Source organism: Parambassis ranga, chromosome 13 (assembly GCF_900634625.1).
Source record: "Parambassis ranga chromosome 13, fParRan2.1, whole genome shotgun sequence".
Classification (NCBI taxonomy): domain Eukaryota; kingdom Metazoa; phylum Chordata; class Actinopteri; family Ambassidae; genus Parambassis; species Parambassis ranga.
This window is the reverse complement of record NC_041033.1, coordinates 7157808-7185572: the sequence shown is the minus strand read 5'-3', so window position 1 is coordinate 7185572 and position 27765 is coordinate 7157808. Positions and strand designations below refer to the sequence as shown.

The 27765-nt window shown below is 41.4% G+C and overlaps 2 protein-coding genes across 4 annotated transcripts in view; one reads left to right on the top strand and one right to left on the bottom strand.

Moving 5' to 3' along the window:
• veph1 (ventricular zone expressed PH domain-containing 1) overlaps positions 1-27765 on the top strand; it is a 61091-nt gene that overhangs the window by 12715 nt on the left and 20611 nt on the right. For all 3 annotated transcript variants that reach the window (XR_003671604.1, XR_003671603.1, XM_028420176.1), the window contains exons 5-9: positions 18389-18552; positions 19323-19532; positions 22728-22948; positions 24089-24319; positions 25190-25554. Coding sequence is in view for 1 of the 3 variants with exons in the window: in XM_028420176.1 (XP_028275977.1) it covers positions 18389-18552; positions 19323-19532; positions 22728-22948; positions 24089-24319; positions 25190-25554 (1191 nt within the window). In the remaining 2 variants the exon portion in view is untranslated. The remainder of the gene's footprint in view (positions 1-18388; positions 18553-19322; positions 19533-22727; positions 22949-24088; positions 24320-25189; positions 25555-27765) is intronic.
• Positions 2539-8780, bottom strand: ptx3a (pentraxin 3, long a). Its single transcript, XM_028420177.1, has 4 exons — positions 8361-8780; positions 6219-6378; positions 5701-6137; positions 2539-4348 (listed from the first exon to the last, which is right to left on the bottom strand). Exons 1-4 carry the CDS (start codon positions 8497-8499, stop codon positions 3702-3704), a joined length of 1383 nt encoding a protein of 460 aa, XP_028275978.1. The 5' UTR covers positions 8500-8780; the 3' UTR covers positions 2539-3701.

Below are 27765 nucleotides of genomic sequence, written 5' to 3'. Positions count from 1 at the left end.
GGGCATTACCCCACAGTTAGGCTCGTTGATTTGATCGAATAGTGGACCTAATAAAGAGGTTCCACATGGCTCTTTTTTTTTCTTCTGTTTCTTTTAGACATTTGTAGTCTCTTCTAGTGTATCAAGTTTCTGAATATTGGCTGCATATACTCATATTTGTTTCAAAAATATCACCCTAAAATTACTTCAGATAGATTGATGAGATCCCCAAAGCCATCAGATAATATCACGCTTCTGGATAACTTGTGCAAACCAAAACACAGTGGACTACTTTTTCACAAAACAAGAGAAGAAAAATAATGAGTAAAAGGAAGAAATGATGGGATAAATTCCAGCACATATATACTACAGCAAGCTGAGATCCTGATGGACAGAGGTCGATCCTGAACCTTCTATTAAATCTGGAATATGAGACATTGAGAGAGCATGAAAGTGAACAAATCTTGCTGGAAGGCTTTATTAATATGAGTCTAGATTTATGTTTCCTTGGGCACTTTTTAATGCAGCCTTGGCAGTTGCAAATTTTTATCCCCCAGTGCATCTTACTGCTGAGGCTCATCTACTATACTCTGACCATTTCAACCTCATGTTGCTTTTTTAACAAGCCCTATTTTGAAACTTACTAACATAAACAGGAGGATTGACGATGTGTAGGTCACTGAGGCCAAAGAGTCTTTGTGGAGGCAGCATGTTGGTACAAGACTCAGCAGTTATTTTGTATCACTCAGTTCAGTGTAAAGCAAGCTTTATGAGCATGTTTCCTAGTTAAATGAAACCAACAGCAGGATACAGTGTGAAGGTTTTTATAGTTTCAGCAGGAATGAGTCTCTATCAGATGTCACACCCGGTACATAGCTAGTAAAACCTGATCTAATGGTAACATGAAGTTTGGAGCACATCTCCTCTTTTGCCCCTACTTATCGTTGTGATTTGGTAGGAAGGACCCAGATGCACACAGGGAAAAAGGTGAGCTTTACCAACACAAAGCCAGAAATCAAAAATCTAAGAGCAATACAGCTAATGAAGTACAAATAAAAGAAGGTGAAACACAAAACCAGAACAAAGAACTTTACAGACACACAGTAACACAGACAGACTGACAAAAACAAAGGGGAATGCAAGCTTTTGATACACAAGGGTTAAGGAGACGCAGGTGAGAACAATCAGGGCGAGGCAAGTGATCAACACAAGATAGTTAAACAGATACTTTGTGATTGTGATTCACACAAGGAAATCAGAACTTTACAATGAGACAGGAAGTGAACTCAAACAGAGCAAAACAAACTAAAGCCAGGAAAATAATAGAGACGTGACTCAAAGCAACAGAAATCCAAGCCATACAACAGAATAAGACCAGGGATCATACTGCTGCAAAAATACGCAGTTAATATTTTGGTTTGTAAAATTAAAGAGCGGCAGAGCAAGAGTGAGGGTTGGGTTTGATAGAAGTAAGTGTGTTACTGATTTTAAGGTGGTTTCTATTTTGTGCATCTACAGCAGTAGAGACCTGTGGGCCCAAAATACAAGGATGAGGGCGACCATCCAAAATACAAAACAACAAATAGCAAAAAAACAAAAACAAAAAACAAATACACGTCATGTAAGCTATAAGTTGTAAGTTATGTGCCTCAACAGCAATGCATAGTAAACTCACAGCAAGAAGCTCTCGAGCTTCATTTGTAAAGTGTCCCAAATGGTGATAGGTCAGTTTAAAGTCTGAGAGAACCAATAAGCAGTCTCAGAAAGGTGCACAGGTAGAAACCAATTAGTCGCAGCACCTGGTGACAGACGACACAGGAGGGAGGAGAGAAGGAAAAGCAAGGTGAACACACTGGCTGTGTTCGAAATCACTCCCTAATCACTATATAGGGCCCTATATAGTGCCTCCACCATTTTGCAGTGCTGTCCGAAATCTTAGTGAGAAATTATAGGGCCCTCAGGGATGTGATTCAAAAACACAATAAAGGACCATTGATGATAAATGTCCCTTTATATTTACATACTCAGTAAGGAGTATATAAATTATGATGAGTCTTCAGAGACTCACAGTGGTCCACAGATGTGATGATGTCATTCTTATTCTAAAAATGGCAGTGCTCCTTCTTCATCTTGGAAGAGCTCAGTAGTCTCAAGAGTGTAATAGTGTGACGCTGTTCCAGGTTGTTCACCTGCAGCACTCCCATTTGTATCACCAGAAAGCAAAGGTCATCACTTTACCTGCTGATATAACTGAGAGACACAGAGTGTTTCCCCTGTAATGAGTTTTTATTTCTGGTACTAAGTGGTCAGTGGCTTTACAAGAAAACAGGGTGGATTTTGTGGATGTACTTTGTGAAGTCTGAATACAGTTGTAGTAAGGTGGAGAGGGAGGTGTTTGACCCAACAACAACAAAAGGCACTTTTGACAAAGATGTCTTCGGTTCACATTCAAAAGGTGTTCTTTGTTCTGTCCTTGTGCACCAGACACAAGACTCCTCCTGAAAAAGTATGTTAGTAAAAAATATGATCTTTATGAGGTTTATAAATGACAACTGATTATGCAGAAAGGGGTTATTATAACTTGTTTATTCATACCTCACGCTCCATTCATCCAGTCATGTTGCGCAAAATACATTTATGTACAAAATACATTCATTTTTCACAGGAACCAAAACAATTTACAGTATAATACAAAGACCATTTAGTTCATCAAAGATTAGATTGTGTAAACATTGTCCTCATGTATCCCCTCACACATCAACGCCTATCAAATGACAGATAACAGTTACTCTTATTTTACTAAAAACATGACCCTAGAATTAAATGATAGCTACTTCAAAACTAATACATCTAATAAAGCGGAGCTTGAATTATATAATCATACAAATGTAAACACAGGTTCAGAAATGTAAGGTTTTAAAAAAAAGCTTTCACAAATTCAAGAAAATTACAATAGTCAAATGATAAGTTGCTAAAATCGCTAGTTGGCCATGCAAGTACAGCAGTTTTCAGTCACACACAGTATACAGTATATATACAGTATATCATACATCATATGCTTTCAACAAAACGTATCATCGACACATTAGCATGGTACCTTTGCTTTCAGTGGTAATGGAGATACACAGCATGGCTAAGGCAGGAGAAAGTGTTTTCATTATATTGTTGTTCCCCATTAAAACACCATTGAAATGAATGGGGAAACGTGTTTAGCATTGTTATTCTGATTAGCTTTTGTCGGTGCAAATCTTTTAATGAAAGAGTGGATGCGTCATTACTCCAAGAAATACATCATTCTGCAATTACAAAGATAATCCCGTGTAATTGTCTGTGACCTCTTATTTACCTCTTCTGGATGGCTGTCTGGTGATTACTCTGTTTATTGGCTCAGAACCCGTTCACATTAACAACAGACTCTTTGTCTTTCTTCCACTCTAATTAGGTCTTTGGTAAATGTGGCTTCCAGCACGTTTTCTGCCATAATGTGAGTTGTGTGTGTCTGTGTGTGTGTGTTTGTGTGTGGCCTCAGTTCAAAAGGTTGTGTTACAAAAATAAACTTGAGTCTCTCACAGCATTGGCTAACTCAACATGTCCAGTAGAGTTCATTGCAGCATTAGCATTTATGATGATAGAAGAAAATGTCTTTATAATAACAAAATATTTAAATCATTTAACTATAAGTGATAAAAGCAGTTTTGAGTTTTTCATGACGATGATGGTGCTCAGAAGATGAACTGAGCACCTCCGTGTGGCACCATCTCTGTCACGCCCCACGCCACCAGGCTCCCCCTCTGCTCGCAGCCCTGGCCGTCCCATAAAGCAATCTGGGAGATCTCCTCATCTGACAGCACCCTGTCCCACATGTTCACCCCTGTCATCTTCCCCGCGAATGCCAGCTTGGGATCGAATCCTCCCTCAAACCCTGAAACACCGCTCCCACTGCCTGGGCAGCATCCGTTTCTTTCCTGCCCCAGCTGGAGCGTGCCGCCGTCAGGTAAGACGTGCCCCTCGGCCACCCCGGGTGTGGAGGTTACCTTTTTACCAGCTGACCACAAGGTTGCCAGGCCCTGCTCGGACGACCAAGACCCACACAAGTGATTCCACTGACCTGGACTCACCACGCCCTGTGCCTCCACCAGGTGAGCCTCTCCTCCGACGGTGAAGAGGGTGGAGGTCTGTGAGAGCAGCAGCTGTATCTCATATGGGTTTCGGCGGTGTCCGTATGAGAGGAGCACGGTTTTGTTGGAGACTGTGGTTGGCTTCACCCACATGCAGACAGTGAAGGAGGACATGGAGAGAGGGACCTCTGGGATGACAGAGGTGTAGATTCGACGGGATCGCATCGGGAAAAGGAGGGCCATCTCGCAACCTGTGGAACAAGAGGACGTGTTCACAGTCACAGCAAAAACACAATCATTTACTTACACAAATTTATCCTGTCAGTCTGGATGTAAATGATGACAAGAATTAGTAAGGTTTCCTCAAATTAAACTTGGGGGATGCATTAAATGATTAAATGAAAGGAAAAAGCTGCAGATTTGTGTTTTGAACCTGGACATCAATATCTCATTCTTTACAAAAAGGAGCATGTGGGTTGGGGTGGTTTGCTGTTGAAATTGACTTTAATTGAATTTAACTGAGAAAGCTGGTGATAGTCAGCTGATAAGCTCATGAATCATGGCCTTCTCAGGCTCTTGAGGTCTTTTGGTTCTCCCCCTCTTCAGGCTCACTCTGCTTTGTGTTGGTTAATCTTTAAAACATGAGAAACTGTGTGTGTGGTATAGTGTGTTTGTGTATTTCCTTGTATGAGGCCTTTGCAGGCAATTTGACCTACATTACATAATGCAACGTAAATGCTTTTTGAGTTCTTTTGGAGGTATAATAGATTACAGTGCATGTGTGAATGCACACATTACACACATTTAACTCACTTATTGCTCGTCTTTGACTACCTTCCTTAAAAACCTTTGGGTTTTACCCCTTTTTTAAAAAAAACTCTCTCTCCTATTCTCCTCGTTGCTCTTGCTCCAGTTAGCAGACAGACCCTAAAACTGGAGACCCTAAACATTGTTGTTACATTTGTCTCAGGTTTCTGCAACTCGGAAAATCATGGGGGGAAAAAAAGACATTTCAAACATGCTAAGTGTGTGTATAGTTTTGTGATGGTTTCCATCTGGTTCTACTTTCCCAGGGTGCTTTGGTGTGGTTTTCATGGCGACTGGCTAATGATTACATCTCCTTGTGTAGGCCAGACCTACAGGTGTGTGTGTGTGTGTGTGTGTGCGCGTGCATGCATGTGTGTGTGTGCATGACTATATGACTATATATTAGACACTAATTGCCACTCCCTGCTGCTAAACTGTTCTTACATCCTATAATCTCCCTGGCTTATTACTGCAGTAGAAAAATTGAATTTATTTAAAGGTTAATCAAAGATGTGATCATCTTTGATGATGTATTATGTGTTGTAGTAATATATGTATTGTCCATATTGTTTTATGATGTTTGTTTTTAGCTTCCTGCCCAAGGACCACAGATTTAAATTAGCCCCCTAAACACATGATTTGTTGCTGGACACTCAGAGGAAAGTGTGACCTGAATGTGTCAATGCAGGGAAAAAAATTGAAGGTTGCTTGGGTGGCACTCCTGAGAGTGATGAAGACAATTACAAAGAAACAGAAACAACAGATACAGACTGATGATGGGAGATTGACCTCTTACCTGCGGGTAGGTGTTTTTGCCTGGATGACCTCAGCACCTCCTCCACCTCCCCTTTCATCCCTTGCAGTGCTGCCAGCGCCCCATCTAATGCAGCCTCTCGTGACGTGACCTCCTGCTCCTGGTGCCCAGCCAGTTCACCACCTTGGGGCTGAAATCTCATCTTGGTATTCATTCCCATCGCAACTCCTGGGCTGCTGAAGCAGCTGGTCTCCAGCTTGGTGAGTCGGGACACTAGTGTCCGTGACACGGTGAGGAGCTGCTGAAGCATGGCATCCAGGTTGTTGGAATGCCAAGCAGAATTCCCAGCAGCAGAAGACTGATCTCCAAGTTTCAGGCGATCCAAAGTTTCTCTGAGACGGCTCTCCAGCTGCAAAACCATCCTTCTTCCTGCTGTCTCCACTGCTACCCCGCAGGACCCTCCATACTGAGCTACAAAACTGACAAAAGACCAATGTTACCAATAATACCAGTCATGTTTCTGACATTAGATGACCTGAAATGCTTGCCTTCCAACCAACCTCAGCATTTCATTGCGAAGAGACCCCATCTCCACCTTGATGATATCATCAGCATACTGAAGCAGCATGTTCTCCCTCATCTGACTGTTCTCTAACATGGAGAACATTTTGTCCCATTTGCTCAGTTCTGAAGAGCTGCAGGGGGCTGGACTCGGTGTGGCTGCAGGAAAAAGAAGAGAGAGAAAAAATGTCAAGGTATCGCACAGAGGATGAACTCAGTGGGGCTTTACAGCATGTATGGATGGCCCTCTCTCCTCCATCCTCTATGCTTCATGGATATAGACATAAATGAGTCATTCCCTCACCAAGATCCAGGATTGGCTCCTTTGCCATGTCTACATATTCTGGCCTTTATAAAGGTTTAACTTCTTCATGGCAATTTAGAGAGTCTATGTCTGAAAACCCTGCTGGTTAAACAGTAATACAGCAAGAAAAATAGAGAGTAAAGGTTAAGTGGATGTCAATTTTGCAGAGAGATGAGAACCTTAGAAAAAATGGGCAATTGGCTCATAAACCCCAAAGCCCTGGCTGCTGCTTTTCCTGTGAGATTATCTGGGCCTTCTGCTGTGAACAATGAGAGAGACGGAAGGAAGAGGAAAGGGGAAGACCTGCTGAGAGGAAGGGTGAGAGATAACAAGACTAGTGGGAAACATAGCAAGGAGGGTAAGAAACCACAGCCAGAGGGTAAAACAGTCCAGGAGTGAGATATCCGACACACTGCTCTGCTTTAGCCTTTTAGGCTCTGTTTATACCTGCAGATGTGTTCTGAGGGGTGTTATAACAGGGATACATGGTTTGTTTTGGTTTCCCGTCCTCTGTGTTTAGAGCAATTTAGACTAAGGGTCATGCCCTCTACTGCCCCAGACTTCCCCCAGTCTAAAAAGTGTCTTCAGAGTAGCATTAACCCGTAGCATCTGAGTAGGTATTGGTACTCTGCTTGAGAATAAAAGGGGCTCAATGCTACGTCACACCTTGTTGGAGTGAGAGCGAACACGTCGTTTAGACGTCATCTCCTGACTCCATCTTCATTTTCCAGTAACAAGCCAAACTGTAAACAATGACCAGCACATGCAGGCAGTCTTTTATCTGTTGATAAGTGATGTGCAGCAGTGAAAGCAGGCAAATTACATATGAGATAGCACTTTTCTCAATAGTGCCGGTGTGGGTTACTGGGTTTGTCTGCTTTGGGCCAGTTTTCTTTACCCTGTCATTCATTTTAAAAAAAACTGCACCCTGACCTCTCACACTTCCCTTGTTAATTTAAATTCCACTCAGCGACTGAGCAGGTCAAAAGCAATGATCTGAATCTCCTTCCTGCCTTCGACCTCTCTCCTCCAGCCTAACACACCTGCACACAAACCCACCTTTTTCTTCCCTTTTCTTTTTTGTTCAGCAGCGATTTTGTTGTCATGTTTCTTTGCTTCTATGGCACAAACAGACCTTTTTACCTTCCTATTCTGTTGCTGCTCTAAATTTTTTGCCCACTATCACGTTTAATCACATCACAGGCTGTGCCCAGTTTCCTGTAAATTATACCTCTTGCCTGCAAAATGCAAACTGTGAAAGGCCTTACTATTGGCACACACTTTCTCTTTTTTCATGCATACACATACCCCGCCGCCACCACCACTACCCCCCACATCCTGCAAAAGCATGCATGCATGCAGAGCAGCTTCCCTAAACAGCTGAGGGAAGAATTTCTTAATGATATTCTGTACTGTTTCTGCAGTTGGTGAGCAGTCATTCGTGCCGTAATATGTGTTGGTCCTATTAGGCAACTGACTCAGCATATTATTTGATGCTGCTCATCTCGTAGACCAACTCTGCCTCTGCCAGTGCTGCGTATCTTGCGTAGCCATCTCTGTCATCTCATGTTGTTTAAAAAAAAAACACTTTTCTAAAAACTTTTCTCAGTGTTACAGTTTCTGACTGATCAATGCTTAGTTCAATATTTTAATATTGACCAGTTGTTTTGTCTGTCTCACTGTAATGCCAGATCACTGTCCTGATCACACCCCCTTACTCATGCAGAAATTTCATGCTTTAGAATTTAATTAAGTTGCAGCCATCTGGAAATCTTAATCAGATAAATCTTTACTTTCAACAAACACACATACATACATACACATGTTTAAGACTTACGCTCTGGTGTTTCTCCTTCTGTGATTTCATTAAAGTAGGTGTCAGCGTAGTTCACCTCGATATCGTCCTCATAGGCGAGACATAGACACACACACACCAGCAGTGCACACACTGCCTGAGGGAGCCTCCACTGAAACATGCTGCTGCTGCTGCTGCTACAACACAACGTGTGTGAGATGAATGTGAAGGTGAACAAGTGTGTCTCAGGTCCGCTGGCTGCTTGTCAGTCTATGTGTGTGTGTTGTCATGCAAAGTTGCGTTGTGTTGTGTTTGCCTCTGCTGCTGCTCTTTCTCTCTCTCTCTCTCTCTCTCTCTCTCTCAGTCACGTTCTACAGAGCTGCAGGTCCGCCACTCTCTTTTTCAACCCCTCACTCTCTCATACTGTATTCGTCCCTCCTCCATCATGACTCTCCACCTCTCTCTTACTTTCTCTCTCTCTCTCTCTTTCTCTTGTTAAATGCTGAGCAATCCTTTGGCAGGAAGCCCACTGTTGTAGAGTACCCCAGCCAGAGAGAGGGATTGCTTAGGATCTCACATTTCTCACTTATACATTACTTTAGAATGTGGAATTTACTGTGTGTAATTCCACCAGTTTTCTCTAAACCACTTTATTTAAGTAAACTGTACAGTAAGCACATCTGTTATATGAAGGTTATATGTACACGATATGTTAAGTTTTTCTAAAAGGCCAGTGTTGTGGAGGGCTGCCTTGAGCTTTATGGTGTTTTTATCTAATATAATGCTGTACCAGCATTTTTTTCATTTTTATTCATTTCTTTTTTTTAAGCAATAGCTGTATTATTTACCAGGTTGAATCCTGAAGAAGGCAGATTAAGAAAAACTGGTGATTGACACTGAATGAACCATCGATGACATTTCTGATTTGAATCCATGTTGGAGGTGTCATCTGTTGCTATGTAGGCAGAGTTATAGTCTACTTGTTAATCTGAATACAGGTGGCCATGCCTTAAATTATGTGAAATTTTACATCTTATTATAAATAAGGCCTATGAGTTAGGCTATATAAAAATGCTTACAGTTGTCACAAAAAGAATCGACCAATCAAGGCTGTAAATGTCGGCCAGTTTCACATAGTAGTAGTCTGTGGGGATGGACTCACCTTTGGTGCCTCAGAGGCTGCAGGGGAAACTGTGTTATGTTTATTAGGATTTTATGGCTTGCTTTTTTCTTTTACAAACAAGCTGAAACCATCAGAAGTTTATGATATATTTATACATGTGTACAACATTAAACGCAATAGCCAACTCTAAAGCTGCAGTATACAGAATATGTCTTCACCTTAATTCTAATCTAAATCCACTTTTATTCTCTTTGAACACATTCATAAATCCCATTATAAGTTAACTGTAACCCTTAAAAAACCCTGTTACTACTCAGTGTTCAGTCACATCCTGTGATAGAATGAAGAAATTTTTGAAATTTTTCTACAAATCTCCGACCTTGTGAAAACATTTGGCTTTTGCAAGTATAGAAATGTAAAAGCAGCGCCTCAGCCTGCGAGCGAGCCGATGAGTAATGCGTCGTTGGAGGTAGCCTGCATGTCGTAATCAGATATAACTGCAGCTCCTGCGACTCATGGAGAGAAGAGAGGGAACGAGGTAATGGAATGAGGGGAGGAAGAAGAGAACACAAACTTTCCTGATTTTTTGCCCCATGCAGAGACGGTGTGTGTGTGTGTTGTTTGAATGTAACCCACACACATAAGGGCTTTCTAAATGGGTTTATTGTTCTCTTTCTTCACTATTTATTTATTTGTCAGTGTTTATGTTTGCCTATATTTGTGTGTGTGTCCATCTGTGTGAACTGCCTATATTGTTATGTGTGTGTGCCTCTGTGTTTTTTCAATGGGATGGAAATAATGACTTCCTCATGGGAGTTTAGAATATGCCCACTTTCATCTTGCTCCCTCCCTCCATCGTTCTGACTGCCTGTGTCTGTCTTCTCTCCCTCAAATACCTACTGAAACACACACTTGTTCACTTGTTATTGGGGGGGGGCTTTTCATTTAGACAGATGCACTGAGAGACAGAAGGAAACTTCCTCAGATAGCTATCTATTGGTTTAATTAAAGTTTTCGAGTGTGATTCATTTCATCCATCCTCAGTTTCCTTTTCTATACTGTTGCAATGAGGTGGGTCTTTCTTAATAAAAGAAGAAAACCCCTAAAGGACAAGAAGAGATGTGGTTCTTCAGCAGCAACAGTGATTTGTTTGAAATTCATTGGGAGTGAGTAGTCAGCATAAATATTCACTGCCTGCAGTCGTCAGGAACAGGAAAGAGCCCCCCCCCACACACCCACACCCCCACCCTCCCCCACCACCACCACCACGATGGTCTGAATAATAAAGATGGCAAAGGAACAGACACAGTTTACAGTAACTGATTGCCTTTTGGTTGTACAGTCGAAATATTGTAACAATGATATTGAAATGTAGCAAGTAACAATCTGTTTTTGGTTTGTCAGTCGACTGACTCACCATTTTGTAGCATTCACATAATGGATTGGGCCTAAAAAATAACGAGTTTGCATCCAAACATTAGTTCAATCAGGAGAAACCAAGTTACGAAAACATACAAATAGAGTGTGTTTTGGTGTTTAGTGACATCATCCGAGAGAGGGGACGAAAGGGAGGTAAGGCCGGCGAACGAGATGTGATTGGCTGCATGAGCAAGGAGATGGTCACTGATAGGAGAAGGAGGTGCTGCTGTTAATCAGCTAACTAGAGTGATAGAAAGGGGAGAGGGTAAAAAAAGGTATTAAAAGGGAAGGGAGGGGAGAAGAGGACGGAGTGAGTGACCCAGGAAGCTTGCTGCCTAAGTGAGAAGTACAGGTCTTCCTGACTGAACTTACGCTAAGGTCCATTAAGTATTGCATGCATAGGAATATACAAAACATTCACTGATGACTGATGATGTGAAACCTTTAATCGCAGAGGGTATTGATTTCCTAGAAGGTTTGCATAAACACAGTCTTTCCGCTTTGTAGAGGACATTCATGTGTCTCATAACTCAAAGCACATCTGATGAAAGACTGGATTCTAATCCCTCAATTGATACCACATTGAAGTCTGTGGATCAAACAATCAAACAATCTTGAGTCAAAGGACAACTTCTTATCTTCACTTCCATAGTTTGACAGAAAAATAAAAAACACACTAACAAAATGTACAGTGTCTTGCAAAAGTATTCATACCCCTTGTACTTTTCCACATTATTATTATGACCACAAACATAAATATATTGTATTGATATGTTATGTGAAAGACCAACACAAAGTGGCACACAATTGTGAAGTAGAACGTTAAACATGAGTTAAAACATTTTTTTACAAAAAAAAACTGAAAAGTGCAGTGTGCAAAAGTATTCAGCCCCCCTGAGTCAATACTTTGTGGAACCCCCTTTTGTGTAAGTAAGAGTAAGAGTTTGAGTAAGATTTGATGGAGAACATTTGTGAATAGCAGTTTTCAGATCATGCCACAGATTCTCAATTGGATTTAGGTCTGGACTTTGACTGGGCCTTTCTAACACATGAATATGTTTCATTTTAAGCCATTCCATTGTAGCTTTGGCTTTATGTTTAGGGTCATTGTTCCTGTTGGAAGGTGAATCTCTGCCCCACTCTCAAGTGTTTTGCAGACTCCAGCAGGTTTTCCTCCAAGATTGCCCTGTATTTGGCTCCATCCATCTTCCCATCAACTCTGACGTTCTTCCCTGTCCCTGCTGAAGAGAAGCAGCCCCAAAGCATGATGCTGCCACCACCATGTTTGATAGTGGGTATGGTGTGTTCAGAGTGATGTGCAGTCTTAGGTTTCTGCCACTTATAGCATTTTGCATTTAGGCCAAAATGTTAAACTTCATCTGACCAGAGCACCTTCTTCCACACGTTTGCTGGGTCACTCACATGGCTTCTGGCAAACTGCAAACAGGACTTCTTGTGGTTTTCTTTAACAGTGGCTTTCCTCTTGCTACTCTTCCATAAAGTCCAGGTTTTTGCAGCGCACAACTGATAGTTGTCCCATGGACAGATTCCCCCACCATAGCTGTAGCTCTCTGCAGTTCATCCAGAGTCACCATGGGCCTCTTGCCTGCATCTCTGATCAGTGCTCTCCTTGTTCGGCCTGTTAGTTTAGGTGGATGACCACGTCTCAGTAGGTTTGCAGTTGTGCCATACTCCTTCTATTTGCGGATGATGGACTGAACAGTGGTCTGTGAGATGTTCAAAGCTTGGGAAATCTTTGTATAGCCTAACCCTGCTTTAAATTTCTCCACAACTTTATTCCTGACCTGTCTGGTGTGTTTCTTGCACTTCATGATGCTGTTTGCTCCCCAATATTCTCTTAACAAACCACAGAGGCTGTCACAGAACAGCTGTATTTGTACTGAGATTAAATTACACACAGGTGGACTCTATTTAATCATTAGGTCAACATTCAATCAGTCAGAAATCACCAGGCAACTTCTGAAGGCAGTTGGATGCACTCAGAGAAAAGGGGGCTGAATACTTTTGCACACTGCAGTTTTCAGTTTTTTATTTGCAAAAACAAATTTAACTCATGTTTAACTTTCTTTATACTTCACAATTGTGTGCCACTTTGTGTTGGTCTTTCACATAACATCAAAATAAAATATATTTATTTTTGTAGGAATAATGTAAGAAAATGTGGGTTCAAGGGGTATGAATACTTTTGCGAGCCACTATATGGCAACTGTAACTGAACTGGGAATGTATTTTGTTCCTGGGAAAAAAGGCTGAATTTAAACTAGTGTATGTAATAGAAGATGTCACCAGTATGAATACAAGAGTGTATCATGGAGATGGGGGTATGTCATATATGCATATAGACTAGAGAAACATGTGCATGCAGGGTATGTGGTTCAGTGTGTGTGTCTGGTGTCAATGTTTCCCTGTTGTTTATTATGGCTGCCACACCTTATAGTTGTGGGGAATAAGCCAACTAGATACACATCATACATGACATAATACAGTGAAGAAAGCAAATCAGCCTGTTGGCATGAACAGTATGCATGCAACATATTCAAATGTTTTGATAATAAAATGTTTTTATTATTGCATTTTTAAAGGTAGGTCTAGGAGATTTCATTCTGATGCACTTTTTGTTAAATTAGTGTAACTTTTCTTCACAATCCGATAGCAACCAATTAGTTCGTCAGTTTGGCTTTAAAACGAAGAATATTAATCTGTGGAAGCTATAAGACGCTAAAAACATTAGCCAATCCTACGAGGCGCCCCTGCACGTATAGTTAGCTGGTTGTCACTCTCTTCCTGCTCTGCGCGCATCAGAGAGGTACGTGCATGATGGCCGAAGTCACAGACTGGTTGGGAGCGGTGGTTTCGGGATGAGCTCAGAGAGAACGTGGCGTGTGTTTACTTTACTGACTCTCACGAGTTTTCAAAATCTCCTACCCTACCTGTTTTAGATGCAATATAAGTAGTTCAGAACATGACATTCAGTGACATGTGACCTACTTGTAGTGATTTAGGGATATAGCTTCACTCCAAAGGACTATGTGACATACAGCACGCAGATGTGCTCTGAATACACCCCCAGCCGCGTTTTGTTAAGTGCTGACTCAGCAGAAGGAAGTGCAGAGTAATGTCTTATCATAGTCTGAAATCTTCTGTGATGAGTTTATTATGTACACACAAACACGGTGAATGTTAAGTGATCAGGGTGAAATTGGAGGATGGTCTTTGCTGGAGACACTGTATATAGATCCGTTCTCTTATGATCTAATGTCATGGTGCACATTAGATATATGATTTAGATATAAAACATTTTTGAACTGAACATCTTGAGTCGTGTGTGCCGTGGTAACTGGATCCCATCCACAGATCCTTGTCAGTCATGTTTCACATAGATATGAATATTTTAAATAAATTACTATTGCTGCTTAGCAGGAGGTGATTCGCTCATGCAACAAAAACGCACAGAATGTCAAAGATACAAGCTTTCCGAGAGGTTAGTCTCCTCACCCTTACATGGTAAATTTGACAGTTTCCCCCCACCCTCACCCACCTGAGGTTAGTCGAGCCGCCTGATATACAGCTCACAGTACGTGCAGACATGGATGGAATGAGAGCTGGAAGCTGCGGAGAACACGTTTAAGTCGTAAAGCTCTCCAGAAACAGCCCTCTGGGTATCATTTGTGCTGATCTCTGCAGTTCTGTCATGTACACGAAACTCCCCTGCACAGAAGTTTAGGGGTTTCTTTTGGCAGCTCGAGAGCATGAAAAGAATGTCCTGTCTTTGTCTGAAACAGAGATGCAACAATAGTCAATTAATAAAAAAGACAGTTGACAGGAAATGAATGTGAGAACATGTGCACGTGTTCAAATGACAGATCGTTGGTGCAAAATTTGTACTCAACACGTAATATGCCACACAACTGTACATGTTATTGTCAGCTATTGTCAGTCAGAATATAACTAGGGATGTGATGAAACACTCGGCTCAGGACACAAGATGATACATGGTTTCGGGCTTTAGGAGATTATATTTAAAGTTTTCATACAGCTGTGAATAATTTTAGCAGCTGACAACTGTGGTTAGAATTTGAACCAGTATCAGTACCAGGAATTTAACCACTGGTACCTTTCAGTTTGTGGTTTTGTCGTTGCTGTGAGATGTAATGGCCTTTTTGAGCCATGTCTTCAACAAAATGCACTGAAAATCCTATTTTCCCATGACTCATGGGTTTAAGTGTCCTCTTAGGAGCTTTATTCAAGTATTCTGTTAAGACATGCTAATATTAAAAGGGACAAAAAAGGACTAAGCCAGCCAACATATTTTATTTAAAGTTGAGTGGCTCTGCAGGACTTGTTGGAGATTCTAATGTGACATTTGGGTAAAAAGAATCCATCAAGTGCTTGTCAGTCTCTGCACACGAATTTAACAATAGATGCAGAAGTTTGAGGATCGTCTTTCTTCTTAGAAAATGTGTGAGGAACCTTTGGGAAATGTCACCTTTGTGTACTAAAGAACCAAAGGATTACAGGATATTTTACTGAGATTCATCGGGATGGGTTGGGAATAGAATAGAATAGAATAGAATAGAATAGAATAGAATAGAATAGAATAGAATAGAATAGAATAGAATAGAAAATACTTTATTAATCCCTTTGGGAAGGTCCCTCAGGGAAATTTGGGGAGGGGGGGGGGGGGGGCATAAGGTATAAGGGTCACATACTGAAGCATACACACGCACAGTATATTCAGTGTGCATCATAAGAACCAGGGTGTGTCTCACATGTGCTTTGTATGTATAAGGTTCAGAGTGCTCAAACAGGTAATGCTCCATAAATCCAGAGTGTTTCTGCTCAGACTCTCGTCTCCTCCTGCTTTTTAACATTCCTCCAAAAAGACCTATAAATGCTACACAGCTGAAGATGAGATGTTTCTGTCTCTTTTTATGGTGATTTGTGTTGAAAGCTTTGGGTTTGTGCGTCATGTTGTACAGTGTAAGGTATAGTTAAAGCAAAGAAAAGTGACACACCAATAAAAGACCCCATGAACATCGTCTAAATATATACTTTGGACACAGCAGGACAGAACAGTCAGTACTCTCTGATGGTCAGTCATGTGCTCTTTACAGAACCTGTGGTTACAGTGATTTATAGCTCTGAATCACCTACTGGTAAGTATTTATTTAGGGTTACTGCCGGAAGAAAAAAAACACAACTGCTGTTGTACTACTGTAGTTCATCCAATCCAGTTGTTATGCTAAGCTAAGCAAACTGGTTAAAGGTTCCAGCAGTAGCTGTCATGCTGAGGGAGGACCCAAACGCAGACAAACTCAAAAGACCAAAGTTCAACAATAAAACGAGCATTAATAAATAAAGATGACAAAACTCCCACAAAATCCAAAAGCAAGCCTTAAAACAATCAAAACCAAAGTTCAAAGAAAAGAGCCAAAGAACATAAACGCAAACCAACCAGAGGGTAGCAACACAGGAAGTTTAAATACATGAGCGAAAACAAGATGCAGGTGAGACAGGGAAAACAAGAGGAAGCAAAGCACCTGAGAGTACACAGGGGAACAGGTCCCTCAAAATAAATCAGGACATAACCAAATTAAACCATGAAAATACAAAAGCATACATTGTAAAACATGGAATGCTAAATCAGCCTCAAATCAAGAAAATAGAGGACCATGTTTCATGTTTCTGAACTACTCCTTTAACTCGCCAACACTGATTCCTTTTGTCAATTAAACATCCATCCATCTTTGTTTCATTGTGAGACCATTGATCATTTGTTCCATCTGCCTGTGAATACTGTAAATGTAATAAAAAGTTTTAGAAAAAAATCCCCAAACATCAACACCACATATAATGTGCTCCATTTATTAAACCCTGCAGCGTTTGAGACATCGGTCTCAACTCTACACAGCTCGTATCAATTGTTACAGGTCTGGTTTTTAGTTTGTTGTGGGACACAACAGTCATTGTGCAAAATGCTGAAATGTCACCAAGAATGATCCGAGCATTTAAAAACAAGAGTCTTTGTTCAGCGATGTGAATCATTTTAGGATGTTTCATACATTAGTCAAAGCCTTTTGGGTAATGTTGTGGGTTTTATTGGGCTGCATGCTGATTTGTAAATGCCTTCATGTCCAGTCATGCGTCAGAGCTGACTTTCATTTTTTCTGCATCAGCGTCACTGAAGGAAAATTGTCGACAAATGTAGGAGGTATAATCCACATATAGATGGTGATCCATGACTAATCTAAGAGGTGCCCTCTGAGGATAATGACAGTTACAGTAAATATGCATTTCTCATTTTCATTATAAGTTACAAGTCACCAAGATAATTGTAAAAATATGGAAATGTGGTGACATTAGGTACTTCTGGTTACCATACACTTTCAAGTTAGACAGACTAGATAATAACATTCATACAACATTTTAATGCTAAGATTAAGAAGTTTTTCTACTCCGGCTTCCTCCCACATAAAGATGTGCTTGTTAGGTCAATTGGTCATTCTAAATTGCATGTAGATAGCGTAGGATAGGCTCCAGCCCCCCGTGACCCTGCACTGCAGGACAAAGCAAGTTTGGATGATGGACGGATGGATGTTTGAACCAAAGTTTACATTGGCTTAAATGGTCGTGGGAGCTGCATTTATGTGTGCATGTATGTGTAACCATACATCTACCTCACTCAAGCTTCCTCTTGGGCTGGTAAATGCAACAGGGCACACAAAACAAGGGTACTTACAAGTTTATTGAATTTGAGAAGGTTCTGTGATTAGCCACAGGTGATAACAGTGATCATGTCGGGAATGTCTCTTAGAGGAAGGACCCAAAATGCAGGACCATGCTCAGCAGGTGCAAAAAACAAAGGTTTTTTCTGAGGTTGCCACACAGAGAATCACAAGGAGTAACAAAAAACATGAAGAAACTCAAGGAAGCACAAGAAAGTGACGCTAACACACAAAAACAATCCAGCGGACACAAAGGGAATCACAAGACTTAATTAGACACAGACAACACAACACAGGTGAACACAATCAGGGCGGAGCAGGTAATCAAAGAGGCGGGAAACACAGGGGAAGTAAAACATGAGGAAATGCACGGGGAAGACCAGACTATCAAAGTAAAACAGGAAACAGAAAACACAAGGGTAAACAACCAGAACCTCAAGGAACAGTAAACACACACCATGAACACCTTAGAATAACCAAACCAGCCAAGAAACCAAGGATTAATTCACCAAAAATAATCAAGAAACAAGGATGTAATCCCAAACAAAACCCAGGATCATGACACATCGCTGCAAAATAAATAAATAAAAATAAATTTCTCTTCTTAAATATTTATGTGCAATATCTAAGTTATATTGAGTTTACTTTTTTTAAGTATTTATTACACATTTCTGGTGTTTTTCTTTCACCTGCTTTAAAATGTTGTCCTGGTGAACACCTTGGTGTACAATGTGACACTAAACAAACAAATAACCTTCTCTCTCTCTCTCTCTTTCTGACAGGTAACCACATGCTGTTGCGGGTGTTGCCCTCGGTCTACCCCAGACAACCTGACACCATCCACCGTCACCTTGGCAACCTCACTGCAATGATGTCACAGCTGGAACCCTCAGAGCAACAACACCTAATCAGACTGATTCAAATGGTTGCCGAGCAACATCCACTTGTGAGTATTTGTGTAGTTTTTTTTTATATATAGTTTTATAGTAAATAAATCTGAATGCACTTATATTATTATAGAAAGAGAGCGATAAGTTCCCTTAATCCTGCATCACTTTTGGGCAGAGTTGCTGATGATGTTTAACATGAGGGGGGGGAAGTACCACAAAACAGAGCACATGGTGGTTAAACATGAAGAGTCTCACTCAACCATCTGGAGTTATTCTAATCTGCACCCCCTACACAGATGCTGGAAAATATTTCTGCCGTGATTGTGGCTGCATTCATCACAGCAGTTACCAAACGCTCTGCTTACTGGAAGTTCTAAGGAAGGATTAAAAAGTGACACTGATATGGGAATTTGAAATTACATAACTTTCATTTTTTCGAATGTGAAACATCATCATCTTCCCAAGGAGCAGATACTGTTTGATATTATTGCAATTATTCCGAACAAGTGACTCATAAAATAGCAGCAGAGGGGCTGGTAATGGTGGGCATTGTTATTTCAGTCTGGTCCAGTCTAGTGCAGTCCGCTGTGACCAGTACAGATAATGAGGAGAAACTGTTCATTCGCTCAGTTTGTCCAGACAGTCCTACAGTCAAGCTTTTGTTTATTATTAGTCACCAGACTCTTCATCTCGCTCCAAGGTCACTCCTCTCACCTCCAGCCTTCATTACAGACATCAAGCCTTTATATTTCAGAGATGAAACCATATTTCGAGTTATTTTTTTCCCCTCAGTGTCTCAGTCTCTTGGTCTTCCTTGTCTGTGCAGATGTTGAGCCCTCAGGTGCCTACTTTGGTTGGTTACCTAGGTGACCAGTCTCTGACCGAGGCTCTGCTAGGTGGACTCGTGGATGTGTCACAGGCCAGCCCTTCCTCATTGGTCAGTTTCCTCTCAACGCTGCGGACTGTGGGACAGCAGTGTCCTGCTTTCCTGGGTCACGTGGCCAAAATACACGGTGCTGTGGGCATCATCAGTGAGGTAATACACACTTTTAACTACTTAATTGCTTCGTTTTACTTTGCAGTAGTTATGTGCAGTCAAAAAAAAAACACACACGTAAAACTGCCCTGGAATAATGCTATTGATGTTTGCATGGCAGGGGGCACACACACACAGAAACAGGCAGGAGTGATTATCTTAATGAGTCAAGGAGAATGGGCTGCACACTCATGTGACTTGTTCTCTGTTGTCCTGCCAAGTTTAAAACACACACACACGCCGGACAGGCAGGGCAGATCTGGAGGATTTGACCGCTGTTTAACACCTACACCAGCGTTCAGTGGAGGCCTCTGTCCTGAACAAACACAAGCCGACTCCTCTGAGGGCTTTCAGAGGTCAGAAGATCCGACTAAAGGAAGGAGTGAATGAAAGGCGATTTATGCTGGTATCTATATTGTGTAATCCTAACACAGATTAAGGTAACACCAACAAGAAAGGCCCTCTGTATCAGAAAGTGAAGCACATGCTGTACATACTTGTCTGTATTCATGTTTATTAGATGTCCTAATACAGACTGACACCCCTGTTACATCTAATAAGCTCTCATCGTATAGTACATGTAGAATCCCAAAATGAGTTCTGAAGCTTTGGACTAAATGTGTCCCATGTGGCTCATTTTGGCCAGCCCAGGGGTTAAACACTTGGCTGCCCAGCAGACTTGGCTCCTCAAATGGCACTAATAGCAGTAAAAAGTGGTTTTTCAGCCATTATTTGACTGTGATTGGAGACCTCTGCTAAAACACTTGAGCTGCTGATTACGGGTTAATGAGCATAGCAAATGGAGCAAACGGCAAGGTGGCACCGCTGCTGACTGACGGACTGCAGAGGGAGGTGAGTGTCAGTCAGATTCACCACTTTTAGACAAAAATATCCAATCAAACATTTCTGCCTGTCCTGTGTTGTCTTCATATGAGTAAAATGATCACTTATAATTCTTCTGTTTATATTTTCTTCTCCTCACATCTGAGTAGTAGTTCAGATCCTTTTGTTGGCCATGATCTGCTGCAGCTCTCTCGCAAACGACAGTCAGAGCAAGAAACGTTAGCCTGCGTATGATGAAGTCACACTGTGTGTGTGTGTGTGTGTGCAGAACCATGACAAGTGACAGCAAGACAGGTGAAGCTCTCACTCTCTCCTCTCCTCTGGGTCCATTTAAGGCAGTTTAACATCAATTTGGGGGAAATTAGCAAAAAGGGAAAACACATCATCATGACTGTCTGTAGATAAAGTGCTCTCCCTCCACACACACACACACACACTCTGAGAGATGAACACACACATGCAGAAGTCATGGAGCTGGAAACTATATAAAGTTTTCTATTACTCCAGGGCAACATTTCCTCTGAAAGCTCCCTTCCTCCTCAATCTTCTTGTCAAAAAACCTGCCAACCCAGCTCACAGTCAAACACACACACAAATGTACACACACAGTTTGTCGGGCCTCGGTGTCCTGTCTTTCTTCACATTGGAACCATTTGGAAAATAACCCGTGTTTTCTGAGAAATGCCCCTGCAGAGGCCTCATGGTGATGGCAGTGGAGAGTGCCTCCTTTGGGTTTGTGTTTGTGCCCTACACGCAAACACACACACAGACACATATGTTCACACTGGGATGTATTTGCACTTGATTGCACAACTCTTTTTCTGGCTTCCTTTCCCTCCTGAAGTTTGTCTATATTGTGTTTCTGGTCTCTTTGGTGGTTAAATGAGGATATATGACCAGTGAAAGGGTCCCCCATTCAGCCTCGACTGCGGTTCAGTCCAGCATTCTTGTAGTCAATATTCCCTTTGACAATATGAAATTATGATTATTGAAAAGATAAAAAAAGCATTTTAAAAGCTTTTTTGTATTAAATTGCGTTAAAGTTATAAATTAATTTATGGCAATCCACTTGAACATGGCCATAATGTAATTTAATACACAAAAATACTATCATCTGATTCCTAAATAAAAAAAATAAACAAATATATATATATATACATACATATATACATACATACACATATATATATATATATATATATATATACAGTTAACACTTAGCTTCAGTTAGCCTGAGTTCCTTCCTGGTATTGTCGTATTTGGCAGGACTTAAACTGAAGTCGTTATTAGATCAGGTGGTAATGTTTAACATGTTAAACATAATGAGTTTCATTTGATGATTGAAATAGATTCATATGGCCTTGGCAGTATTTTATAGCATCACTAATGTAGAAGGTCCTTAAAAAATTAAAAACATTGTTACAATAAAAGCCTGGATTTTGGTGCACATATCCTCCACATATCCTCGTAAAGTCTTTGTAAGTACAGCCGGAGCTGCAGGCGTGCTCCTCAGATGACCTCAGCAACTCCTTGGCATGTCGGTGCAGTATAAAGTCAACCTCTACCTTTCCTGGTAGTTTCAACATCCACATATAAATGTAGGTTGACCATCCATCCTTCTGTCCCTCCATCAATCCGTCACTTTGTGGCTCATTAAGAAGAGGTTTAATGTTTTCATGATTCCTGATTTTTCAGACTTTTTTCTTTGTGTGTGTGCAGATGAGGATTTTTGGCTTTGATTCTGCACCAAAACACTGCAAGGGAGCTGTTAGTGAATCGTGTCACCTTTGTTCATCTGTTCTTACAGTGATGTCTGTGTTATGTGTTTACTTTAAAGGGTCTGTTTTATTAAATGTCAGGTTAGGATATTAAATAACTGATGAGGAGATATCTCAAAAACACAGCTTACATGACTACAGTAAGCCGTAACTGAAACTTCCTCCGAGTATAAAAGTATGTAAAACACAGGTTACCTTGTAAACTTTCCTGTGAGCATATTGTAACCATAGTTTATACAAAAGCAAGCTGGAAATGATGAAATGTTAGTGTTTTTACAAAAGCCAGTGGGGGGGGGGGACTACATTTGGGAAAAGAAGTTTATATTTTGTAAGTTTGCTGTGAGCCAGCTGCATGTGTTTATTGTTTGTCATGACTTAGAAACAAAAGAAGTTTCACCAAACCTCCCAATCTGCCTGGAAGTGCAAAACTAATGTGCATTCAATTAGATAAAATACACTCATTCACATGCCGTTAACAGTGCTTCAAAATCAAACTCTTTTTTCTGTGTTTATTTTATACCTGCATGGCTCAAAATACCAGATAACTGTAATGCTGCCTCTTCCCTTTCTCCAGACTCACGCTCACAGCTCATTGGTCTACCTGGTGTCCCTTCTGGGCAGCATGGAGCACAGCTTTCACCACACCCTGCTGCTGGAGATCAGAGCTCTGACTGATCGTTACCCATCTGTACTGGGCGGATGCGGCAAAGACATCTACAGGATGAGCAACTCATTCACTGCTATAGCCAGGCTGCTGTTACGAAGACTGGAGGAGAAAACGGCCACACAATGCAGGTTGGGACAGAGAGGTTAACACGGGCTGACAGGCTGGATATACACACACTGCATGGAAGGGATTACTATTTCTACCCCATCCCCAGTATCCTCTTACTGATGAAAACTAATTGAGTAAATGCATTTTTTAGTATGTGCTGAGTTTGTCCTTTTCTGAGCATGAAACATGAGACATTTACTATTATTACAGCTTGTAAGAGCCTTAATCATTGCATATAGCATTTACACAGGTTTCATGTCACAATTCTCTCTCTGCATCTCTAAACAGGGCCATTACTACTCTCTCCTACCAGCTCTCTTAGCTGCGGATTGTCTCCTTAGTTCTCTGGTAGATTATTGGCATAAATGAGATGCTAACGCTAACAATCTTAAGGAGATACTTGTGATTTCCTGCAATTTTTGAGCATGTGAATGAGAGTGAGGGTTGTCAATAAGTAGTTTCCCAAATGTTTAAATTATCGCCAACATATTGTGAGTCTGGACAGACACAGCTGGGACATGCAACTTCACTGGTTATCAAAGGCACACAACAGTGTGCCAGTGCTTAAGATTTTTGAAACTTAAATCCAAAAGAACACACCTACTAAGTCCAAAGAAAAAAAAATCTGTGTTACAGCAGACTGTTATTTATTGGCCATTAAAATGTTTCCTTTTGATTCCCAATCTTCTGTCCTATGTTTACAATACATAGAAGTCATGGAAAGGCCATTAAAATCACGCACAACTTGTGTAGACACTGTGCGTTTGTGTTTCCATGTTGATGTGCATAAGTTGACTGGGATTCATCTGGCTGCAGAGTGGGAATGACACGCACACACACACAAGGTTGGCTCTTAAATAAGAACATTGTGTGCAGGAGTGCAGGCTTCCAAAGGCTTTGCTTGGGGTCTTCTGGGAGAAAGACTGAAGGAACATAAGATTGAGAGAGGCAGGGTGGTTTATTAGAGCAGGGGGCTGAATTTGAACTGGGCAATTGGAAGTCCTCTTTCAGCAAACAAGTGCAATGTTTGTAGAAAGGGAAATAGAAACAATTGGGTCAGTCATAAGAAAGTATGAAATATTACAAAAAGATGTCCAGAAGTAGGGAGGAGGAGTGAAGCTGCTAAAGTCTTACTGTGTGTGTGTGTGTGTGTGTTCTAGGGTGGATGGGACATGCATGTCTCCCCATGTGTCTCTTTCTGGCAGTGGAGGAGGAGGAGGGACATCAGAGCAGCGCCTGCAGGTGAAGATCCAGGCCTTTGAGGAGAAAATGGGGGAAACGAGGGAAGAGGAGGAGGTGGGGGAGGAGGGAGAGAACTCTCCTGCCCCCCAGCGACGCTACAGCCTGAGCCAAGCTGTCAGGGAGGAGAGACGCGAGATGAGATTCAACAGGTCAGCTACATCATTACAAAAACATGGCTCTGCTGAGTATTTTCCTATTATTTATGATGAATGAACTGTTATCACTGTCACTGTGAAGTCGGGTGGATATTTTTTTTGTCTGCTTGAGCCAATATGACATTAATCATCTACACAAACTCAGAGATGTAATAAAACATACAGATGGAGCTCGTAACTGAAAGCCCCAAACTTGGTGCATGGATTTAAAAAACACTGATGTTTGGGATAATAATGCCGTATGTCAACTGGATCAGCTGGATTAAGATGAGATTAATGGCCTTTACAAAACAAATTAACACACAAATAGATATACAGCGCGTTTGTAGTCTGCCCTGTCCTAAAACTGGTGTACTGTAGAGTGCTTTACTGGTCACTAGAAGTATTTCAGGGGTTTTGACATCATGGAGAGAGAAAAGGTGAAGCTCAGGCACAATTCTCTGGTATAACTAAAATTCCAAGATTCCAAGATTCCATAGGTTTCTGAAGGTCTATTTTAGTAGTCTGTGTTGGAGGCTTTAACTCTGAGTCCACCTAACCTCTGGTTCTGCTAATCCAAATACAGGCAAAGAGGTGAAGCGTGGGTGGAGGTGAAGTGGACAGGCAGTCACAGAAGCAGGAAGCTCACACCTGTCACTCACCATATAAAGAAAAGTTATCTATTAGATCCACAAACAGTTTTTGATTGCAGCTTGATGGATGTCTTGGGAACTTTTCAGAGTTTCATCTTTAATTGTTGGTGAAGTCCTGGTGTAGATGCGAAAACCCTAACAGACCTTGAAAAATGCAAGCTACAAACAAGGGCTGATGTAGAGCAAGCATAAAGGTAAATGTATGTTTTTTTATGCCTTTTTCTGTTTACAGGTCAAAGAGCCTGGCTCTCCATGCTGTGCGTTCACGTTCCATCAACTCAGACACGGGGGAGGACAGTGAGGGAGTGGAGCTGAGTGCAGACAACACGTTGACTAATCAGCACTCAGAAATGAATGAAGTATCACCTACTGAGAGGAAACTGACAGGTGATGGCGCCCTACCAGTCACCATTCCACTGGACAGAGGGGTCAGAGAGGCTGAGAAAGTTCAGAGTCAAGAGACGGACAGAGAGAGAGGGGAGAAAGAGGAGGATGACAGACTCTTCATCCACCTCAGAGACAATATGGAGACGATCAGAGAGTTCTGCAAAGACATGCTGCAGCAGATCCCCATACCGGAGCAGTGTGTGATAGAAGGTAATGTGTGAGTGCTTTCTCTTGAACAGGTATTCAGTAACAGGAGGGAGTCCGCAGAGAGGCAGAGGGTGGGTTTATTTAACCTGCTGAACCTGAAAGAGATTACAGTCAGATGTGGTGACTGATTAATGGTGTGCTGTGGATACACCTCCTCTTCCTCTCTCTTTCCATCCTTCTCTCACACACACACACTGATGCAGCTCAGTAGAGGGTTGATTAGTGTCTCTTAAGCCCCAGACAGACAGGGATTTATTTCTGTAGTTTGATTTTAATATTGCATATGTGCTGATTACGCATTTTAATCCTGTCTAGAGGGCATATGAGTCTGATTTTCCCCTCCAAACTATTAGTTACAGCCATGAATATCTTTAGCAGTTTTTGGTTGTGGACACACCTCTTTCTGTATAATGTATCTCTGGTGATGAGGTCCAAAGGTCAAGTGGTTTTCCTGTGGAATATCCTTGTGTGTTTTGAACCATCTCCTGTAATTTGGCAGTTTGTGCTCAGATAATATATCACCCATTGATCCCTTTTAAACCAGGTTTTTGGAAGGGATTTGATATTAAAATGAGAGGGGAATACAGCAACAGTACACATTGTTAGCTTGTATTTAATGCAAGAGTTCTACCCTGCCCAGCTCCACCTGAGTTTACAGTATATGTAACTCACAGTGGAATAACAGACACAGTGCAGGAGATGACGCTTAATCTCAGCTCAGTTTAAAAATGATTACATCAGAAGTGAAACAAAATATGAATGTTTTCAACATGTTACATCATTTGAAATATGTTTGATAAACATTTGCAGTAAACCAGGTCTCATAGCAATACACTGCTCTTTCCTGGGTCTGTGTGTTTCTACAGTTTTACTCTTTCACTTTAAAAAATATATTCATAGCTGTAGATCTGGTGCAACAGTGATGCCCAGTGAGAAATAGACTTATTCCCCCGACACGGGGGAGTAAGTCAGATACTGGTTTGAGTGCCATTCAGTGTTTAAGCAATTTTTTTTACAAGAAAGAGAAACATGCATATTTCCAAACAGAAACCAGTGAACTTAATCTGGAGAAAAATGTAATGCAATAAAAGACTATGAGCCAATCTCCAAGGGGCAGATTTATCCAAATTAACCAGCCAGTGGAGCCAGAGAAGTGCTTTTGAGTTATAACTATATCACAGATTAGTTAGGTTGAGAACAACTCAACACAAAAATCCTCCAACAAAATACCACGGAAACAATGCCACAGGACTCACACAGACATTTCTGGACCTGACACATGGTCAGGAGGGAGTATAAAAACAGAGGGGGATGATGAGGGAAGTAGATGCAGGTGAGAGGAGCGACCAGGTGTGAGGCGTCAGCTCTGACATGACAGGAGAGTTAGTATGTGGAAAAACCATTGACAGTAAAAACTATGGACAGAGCCTCCGTGACGTCACCCGTTTGTTTCTGAAGAGCCGTTTTGAGTCTCAGTGGGAGGTTCCGGGACGTGATGACCGCCGCCATGTTGGCAGCGTCACGTCAACTAAAACTCCGAATATGGACAAAGAGGGGGGGCACGAGCGGGGTTTAGGGGGGCGGGCGATTGTGGAAGCAGGAAACTCACGCTGTGATACGTCAACTGTCTGTCACTCAAGCGGCAACGCCCATAATTAGGCGTAATTTTAAGTCCGAATACAATTGAAACGAGTGAGTTGTAAAAAAATTCACCCCCCCTACAATTGACACTAGAAGAGAAGCTATCATCTGAGACCACAGCGATTTTTTGTACCAGGCTGTAAACATGTTCTTTTCTGCTGTGAAATCGGCCATTTTAACATGGGAGTCTATGGGAAATTACTCGCTTTTGGAGCCAGCCCCTAGCTGTTGCAGCGTGAATTACAAGTTTTGACACTTCCGCATGGGCTTCCACTTTGAGCCCCGAAGGTTGCCACTTGGGAAAAACAGACGTGAATGACTCTAAGTAGAAACACATGAATGTAGGAAGTATATATAACAGGCTGTGGGAGCAGTTTAGTGAGCGTACATGAATATATTCATACCATAGTCCCAGCAGAAGTAGAAGCAAAGGTTCAAGCAGTTCATACAGGGAAAAAACAATCAAACTGATCTAATTCATGTTGTAAAACTTTGTAATCCGTTTTTCTATTTCCCGTCCTTTCGTCTCACTTTCAGGGATTTGATATTGTATTTTCATTCACGTTTAACTAT